The 6,969-nt window shown below is 62.9% G+C and overlaps 1 protein-coding gene across 6 annotated transcripts in view; it reads left to right on the top strand.

Moving 5' to 3' along the window:
• CDH4 (cadherin 4) overlaps positions 1 to 4,769 on the top strand; it is a 573,059-nt gene extending 568,290 nt beyond the window's left edge. For 4 of the 6 annotated variants that reach the window (XM_024750194.1, XM_024750192.1, XM_024750191.1 and 1 more), the window contains 6 exons: positions 101 to 334; positions 1,278 to 1,352; positions 1,507 to 1,740; positions 1,963 to 2,102; positions 2,538 to 2,702; positions 4,529 to 4,769. In XM_024750194.1, coding sequence (XP_024605962.1) covers positions 101 to 334; positions 1,278 to 1,352; positions 1,507 to 1,740; positions 1,963 to 2,102; positions 2,538 to 2,702; positions 4,529 to 4,735 — 1,055 coding nt within the window. In that variant the 3' untranslated portion in view covers positions 4,736 to 4,769. The remainder of the gene's footprint in view (positions 1 to 100; positions 335 to 1,277; positions 1,353 to 1,506; positions 1,741 to 1,962; positions 2,103 to 2,537; positions 2,703 to 4,528) is intronic. The other 2 variants (XM_024750195.1, XM_024750193.1) reach the window with 1 other exon arrangement.
• Positions 4,770 to 6,969: the final 2,200 nt, after the last annotated feature.

The following is a 6,969-nucleotide window of genomic DNA, read 5'->3' as shown; positions in this document are numbered from 1 at the left end:
CCGTCCTGGGTGGGGCTGGGGCGTGGTCCCATGCACACTGTACGTCTGTGGTCATGGAGCCCAGGAGTGACCCGTGTGATCACCCGTGTCCGGCCCACAGGGATCCCTCCGGCCAGCGGCACCGGGACCCTCCAGATCTATCTCATCGACATCAATGACAACGCCCCCGAGCTGCTGCCCAAGGAGGCGCAGATCTGTGAGAAGCCCAGCCTGAACACCATCAACATCACGGCGGCTGACGCGGACGTCGACCCCAACATCGGCCCCTACGTCTTCGAGCTGCCCTTCGTTCCAGCGAGCGTGCGGAAGAACTGGACCATCACCCGCCTCAATGGTAAGCCTGCCTCGGGCACCAGCCCACTGGCACCCCTGCCAGTGGGAAAATCGGACTGAGTCTAGGGTGCAGGCCCCCAGGGGCCCGTCACCCCTTCACAGGAGGGTCGCGCAGCCCCTTCTTGTGGGGTGGGGGCCCCTGCCTGCTCCGGGGCTCGGCCGCCAAGGAGGCCCCCAGGGCAGGCCCCAATCTCATCATTTTAACAAGCTCAGCCTTGACCATCCCAGTGGCTGTAACTGCAGACCACTTCCTATGCCATCACCAAATGATGGGACGGACCCTAACCAACATATTTCCTGAGGGCACTTTCCTAGCTGTGGCCTTGGTAGAAAGGGCATCCAAGTTCTGAAGTTCTGATAGCATTTGCTTGTTCCCCAAGCCCTTACCAACACTGAACATTGTTTTAAAAAGCGTTTTTCCAATTCTTTTAGCGAAAATCACTGTTTCCACTTGTATCTTTTGACTACCAGTGGGCATTTTTTCATGTATTTATTGGCCATTTGTTGCTTCTGTGAACCATCTGTTCAACATCCTTGCCTATTTTTCTTTGAAAATGGGGTTTTTTCCTAATTGATTTGGTCGAACTCTTTATATGTTAAGGAAATGATTTCATCATTCTTCGTGTTGTAACTGCTCTATTTCTTTTTTTTTTTTTCTGGGCTACGTTGGGTCTTCGTTGCTGCGCGCGGGCTTTTCTCTAGTTGCAGCGAGCGGGGGCTGCTCTTCATGGCAGCGCGTGGGCTTCTCGTCGTGGTGGCTTCTCATTGCGGAGCACGGGCTCTAGGCACCTGGGCTTCTGTAGTTGTGGCACATGGGCTCAGTAGTTGCAGCACGCAGGCTCTGGAGCGCAGGCTCGGTAGTTGTGGCGCGTGGACTTAGTTGCCCCGCAGCATGTGGGATCTTCCCGCACCAGGGCTCGAACCCGTGTCCCCTGCATCCGCAGGTGGATTCTTAACCACTGCGCCACCAGGGAAGGCCAACTGCTCTATTCTTGAATTGCCAACGTCTCAACCTGACGGTATGATGCAGGGTGTGTGTGCGCACGTCTACGTGTGTCTTAGCCAAGCAGGCGTGTTAGATGTTCCCACTATCAGTCTTTGCCTCCGTTAGTCTCGCTCAGAAAGGAGGGCGGGCTGCTCAGTGAGTGGAGCCCGTCCCGTCACTCACACCAGGTGACTACGCCCAGCTCAGCCTGCGCATCCTGTACCTGGAGGCCGGAGTGTACGACGTCCCCATCGTCGTCACGGACTCGGGGAACCCGCCCCTGTCCAATACGTCCATCATCAAAGTCAAGGTGTGCCCGTGCGACGAGAACGGCGACTGCACCACCGTGGGCGCGGTGGCAGCAGCCGGGCTGGGCACGGGCGCCATCGTGGCCATCCTCGGCTGCATCGTGGTCCTGCTCAGTGAGTGCGGCTGGTCCTGGGGTGGCGGGTGGAGGGGCCCGGGTCTGCCCACGGCCCCGACTCCTGGCCCCGCTCTACCTGCCAGGAGACTTCCAGAAGCCCAGCCCAACCGGGTGCCCGCTAGCAGACACAGGCGCTCGCAGCCACACGTGCGCGCCCTCCCGCGTATGCGCCCTCGTGCGGACACACGCACACCTGCTCACGGGTGCCCCCGCCCCACAGCCATGGTCCTGCTGTTCGTCGTGTGGAGGAGGCGGCGGGAGAAGGAGCGGCACACGAAGCAGCTGCTCATCGACCCCGAGGACGACGTACGCGACAACATCCTCAAGTACGACGAGGAAGGGGGCGGCGAGGAGGACCAGGTGAGGCCCGCGCCCGGGGAGGGTGGGCCTGGGGCGCTGCCCAGCTGGTCACTGGGGACTCAGGGCGAGCCTTAGCCCATAAAAGCTTAGTGACCACCCCCCGTGGAGTGGGCGTTCCCAGGAACACACGAGGGATGTGGTGGCAGCTGAGCGGATGGGGAAGGGGTTGACCCCGGGGGAGGCAGCAGGGGGCACAGACCCCACATGTGCCTTGAGGATGGGCAGGATTCGGATGAACAGGTGGGGTGAGCATTTCAGGAAGGACAGACCAGGTGAGGGGCCAGGACGGGGGGGCGCCCGGAATAGGTCAATGGATATGCTCAGAGCCCAGTCACAGAACACGATGAGGACGCGCCCCACGACTTATCTGGTGTCTCTGCCTGGTACGCCCCCTGCCCGGACTGCCTTTCCTGACTCCCCTGCCCGCCCCCCCAGGACTACGACCTCAGCCAGCTGCAGCAGCCGGAGGCCGTGGAGCATGTGCTGAGCAAGGCCCCCGGGGTGCGGCGGGTGGACGAGCGGCCGGTGGGCGCCGAGCCCCAGTACCCGGCCAGGCCGGTGGTGCCCCACCCAGGAGACATCGGGGACTTCATCAGCGAGGTGGGTAGCCCGGCAGTGCCGGGGGCGCAGACCTGCTAACACAGACAAGAAGAAGCCCGCTTCTCTGGAGCCCGGTGCTGGGCTGAGCAGGGAGATCCAGACCTGGGATCACGCCGGCCGTGCTGCTGCCGCCGGCGGGGAGCCCTGGGCTGAGCTCCTCGGTTTAGTATCCCCGCTGCAGAAGGACTAACCTGCCCCCGCCCCCGGTGAGGACAAACACGCAGGGCTTAGCAAGACTGTTGGAACTTGAGGCCACAGTCCAGGCAAGAACAGGAAGGGGACCAGCAAGGTGGCTCTGACCCCAGACTCCTGTCTGCAGCGATATGGAGAGGCCTCCGCAGCGTCCACTCAACCCCGATGACCAGACGCGCAGGCTGCCCCCTCCCCACTCCACACACACACACACAGGGCACCGGGGACGGCCTGGGAGGTGAGCGTCATTCCAGAGCTGCCACCTGACCACATGGCCGTGTCACCCATCCTAACGCCTGGGCTCTGGAGACCATGTAGCATCAGAGTCCCAGCCGACAGCGTCCCTCTGATCATCCCCTTGGCAAGAAAAGCTGACCCACCTCTTGAAGCTGAGCCCAAGGTGCCCAACTGACACGTCCAAGGGCGTCAAGAGCGCGCCTCCCACCTCTGCTCCCATCCTCCCGTGCGGTAAAGCCGAGGGACAGCATGAGCCAGGGCGCGTGGCTGCACCCCAGACGCTTTCCCCCACCGCCAGCTGCTGCGGCCCGGAGAGCCAGTACCTCCGCGCCCACCGTGGCTCCCACAGACGGGATGCCTTCCATGCCCCGTGTAGCCAGCGTGGGTCCCTGCGGATTTACCACCCATCTCTAACACGACTGTACTTTGAGAGGGGCTGACAACACTTCTTTCTCCACCTGTGTCAGAACCGGACTTTAAAAGGGTTTATTTAAACAGAATAGAACCCAGGGAGTGGTCTAGCAGAGACACAAAAGAGATTTCTCAGAACATTCCCCGAAACAGACCGTGTCTCAGGCCGTAAATGAGATTTTTATGACTGCCCAAAAGCCAGTTCAGCTTAGACAACATTTACCATCTACAGTGTAATAAAATGTTTACAACTCCAAAAACTACGCCCACCCTGATCGACAATCAAAGGCCCACTTTTAAACAACTTAGAGGAAAGCAAAAATGGAAATGACCGACCATTCCGTACTGAATAATGGAAAAGGTACTCCCCTCCCTAACGAGGGCAGGCTTACGCAGTGACCAGCACAGGCCCCCGGGCCGTCCTGCGGGAGACCCCTGGAGCCGGCGGGGAGCCCTCCAAGCTGTCCCGCCCCCCGCGGGGAGGGAGCGGGGAGGTGTGTCCACCCCTCCCACGGTCCCCGGGTGGGAGCTGCCAGGGGCACCCTTGGCCAGTGGCCCCAGCATCAGGCACTGGGGGAAAGGGGCCGGGGCACGGGCAGGGGCTCCAGCCACACCTGCTACATCCCCTTTGCTCCCGCGTACAGTTACGGTAACAACTTCAGGTGTCTTGACACCCACCCCGGGTTCCCCTCCCTGTGGCAACAACCAGGGACTCGTGGAGGCCGGCCTCTCGCACAGGCCCCGGCCGGCCCTCCGCCTGGCTGTGTGCGCTGCCCCCAGGCCTCTTGCACAGCTCATTCTGCAAACACTGCGCCCCTACTCGGGCCTCTGAGGCGCCTTTCACTGACATGCAGGAGCACTTATTGAGCACCTGCTGCATACCAGGCCCCATCACTGCGCCTCCCCAACCTGCCTCCCCAGCTCCGCTCCTGGGCGCCCCTCTGCCCCCGGCCCTGCACCCTAACCCGTGTCTCCACGGCCCCCAGGGACTCCGCGCAGCCGACAACGACCCCACGGCACCGCCCTATGACTCGCTGCTGGTCTTCGACTACGAGGGCAGCGGGTCCACCGCGGGCTCCGTCAGCTCCCTGGACTCTTCCAGCTCCGGGGACCAGGACTACGGATACCTGAACGACTGGGGGCCCAGGTTCAGGAAGCTGGCGGACATGTACGGAGGCGGCCAGGAGGACTAAGCGGCCCCGCCCCAGACGAGGCGAGAGCAGCGCTCGGACGTACGGGAGCAGACGGCGGGCCTTCCCGACTCCCGCGGCCGCGCCACTCGGCGGTGTGTGAGGGGTCCCCGCCCGCCCCTCGCCCTGAGCTGTCTGGCACGGACACTTGTCAGCCCACGGCCGCCCCCGGCGCGGTAGGCGACTCGGCACTAAGGAGAGCAGAGGCACTGCCCGAAGCTGAATCTCCTAGGACAGAAGCACTGTTTAAAACAAAGTGAAAGTGCCTTTCGGTACATGTCAGATGCCCTCCCACTCAGGAGCGTCCCCCCAGCCAGTCCTGAGCGCCCCCAGCCCCGGCCAGTCCCAGCTCTGAAGTCACGAATTAAGGAATTGCGGGGAATGTGTCCTTTTTTCCGATCTCCTATCAAGAAAAAATGTGGCTGACGCACCTGACAATTGACAAAGAAAAACAATTTGGGGTCCAAACGCCATAAGCCTTGAGTGCTCACACTTTGCACAGTTGGGGTCTCCCGGGCCCCCTGGGGGTCCCCGAGGCCGGAGGCCCCACCTTCAGCTCCTGCAGCACCAAGTCCGCCAGGGCAGGCCAAGCCGGTGGACCAAAGGCCCACTGTACAGCTGGGCTTCTGCAGAAGCGTGCCGCCCCCGACTCCCAGATGCTGGAAACAGCTGGGCAGCTGGGGTTCCCAGGGGCTGTCCCTGAGGCTCCCCCATCTCTGCCCTTGGCCACCCCCAGGGCCCCCCAATCACGAGGCCTCCCCCAGGGCCAACTGTGACCCTGAATGCCACCCAGGTCCCCACTGCCTTTGGTCCAGGAGAGTACGGTGTCCCAGGAAACCACAAGCAGAACCGGCCAGCAATGCCACCAAACCCTGGCACGAGCCCTCCACCCCTCTAGATCAGACTCCCGAGGGACCCCGTCAGAGGCCCGGCGGACACTCACCAGTCCAAACCCCCGAAGGCTCTGGACGCGTCTGGCCACCGGCGGGGCGTGCAGACTGCAGGGAGAGCCGATTCTCACCGGGGTCCCAGGAGGCTGGAGACGACCAGGGGGGACTGGCGGGCTCCTCCCTGCCCTGCTTCTCTGGACCAGAGTTTCTGATGCTCGTGAGCTGATGCGGACGGCTAAGGTCGGCTCCGAACGCCGGGACAGCACCGTCGTCGCTGTGCCCTCTGTCCCACACGTGCGTCTTACCGCATCCGCCAGAAACAGTCTCCTTTCCTTTGGACCCGTGGCAGCAGCCAGCAGCTGCAGGGCCAGGTAGCTGCTTGAGCTCTCAGAACTGGCTGTGCCTCCTGCGGGGCAGTCTGACCCCCAAGCCAGACTCCAGAGTCAGCTCCACAGCGCAGCAAGGAGCCCCCTGCTGTGCCTGTCCGCGGCTGCGTGAGAAGAGGCGCTGGGGCAGCCCTTCGCCCAGCATCTCCCAGGGACCTCCATTCTGGGTGTCAAGGCGCCTCAGGCCGGCAGGACAGCCACCTCCTGGGGAATCCTTGCCTGCTCTCGGGCTCCCCAGGGAGGGGCCTGGGCTGCCGCTGGCCCCGGGCAGGACTTGGTGTCGGAGCCCCACCTCACACCTGCTCCTGGGGCCAGGGGAGGCCTCGGGAGGGCAGGGGCGGGGTTTCACACGTTCCCCGTGCCCTCCGCCGGGGGGTCTCTCTCCGATCCACTCCCCAGCCCACAGCCTGCCCTGGTGCCACGGTCATCCTCTTTTCTAAACAGCCTCGGCCTCACAGATGAGCTAGAGTGTACACGTGTGTGCGCAGTCCGCGTGGGTGTGTCCCCCCCGGACGTCAGGCTTCTTCCCCAAACCAAACGCATCACTAATTCCATCCACCCTCCCGGAGCTGAGCTGAGCTGAGCTGAGCTGAGCTGAGCTGGGGAGACGGGCTCCGGCCTGTGGCCTGAGGGAGGCCCGTGCTGGGCTCCGTCCATCCTGACCCCGTCCATGACTCCTGGGGAGGGACGCGTGGACGGAGGCAGTGGTCACCGGTGTCACATGCCGATGCCCCTACGCAGACTGCGGTCTCCCAGACGTGGCGGGCGGCGTGGCCTGCCGGAGGGAGGGGACGCCCCCCGTGAAGCCATGCTATGCAAATCGCTGGGGGTCAGGCGGCCCGTGAGGATTGTCCCAGTGTCTGAAGGTGTGGCCATTCAGGATTGCTGGTGGTGTCAGGGTTGGTGAGACGTGAGCTGGAACGTTGTTTTTGTTTGTTTCTGGAAAGCTCATCCTCCAGTT

Source organism: Neophocaena asiaeorientalis, unplaced genomic scaffold (assembly GCF_003031525.2).
Source record: "Neophocaena asiaeorientalis asiaeorientalis breed wild unplaced genomic scaffold, Neophocaena_asiaeorientalis_V1.1 scaffold606, whole genome shotgun sequence".
NCBI classification, from domain to species: Eukaryota; Metazoa; Chordata; class Mammalia; order Artiodactyla; family Phocoenidae; genus Neophocaena; species Neophocaena asiaeorientalis.
The sequence above is the reverse complement of the archived record's forward strand: the minus strand, read 5'-3'. Positions and strand labels throughout refer to the sequence as shown.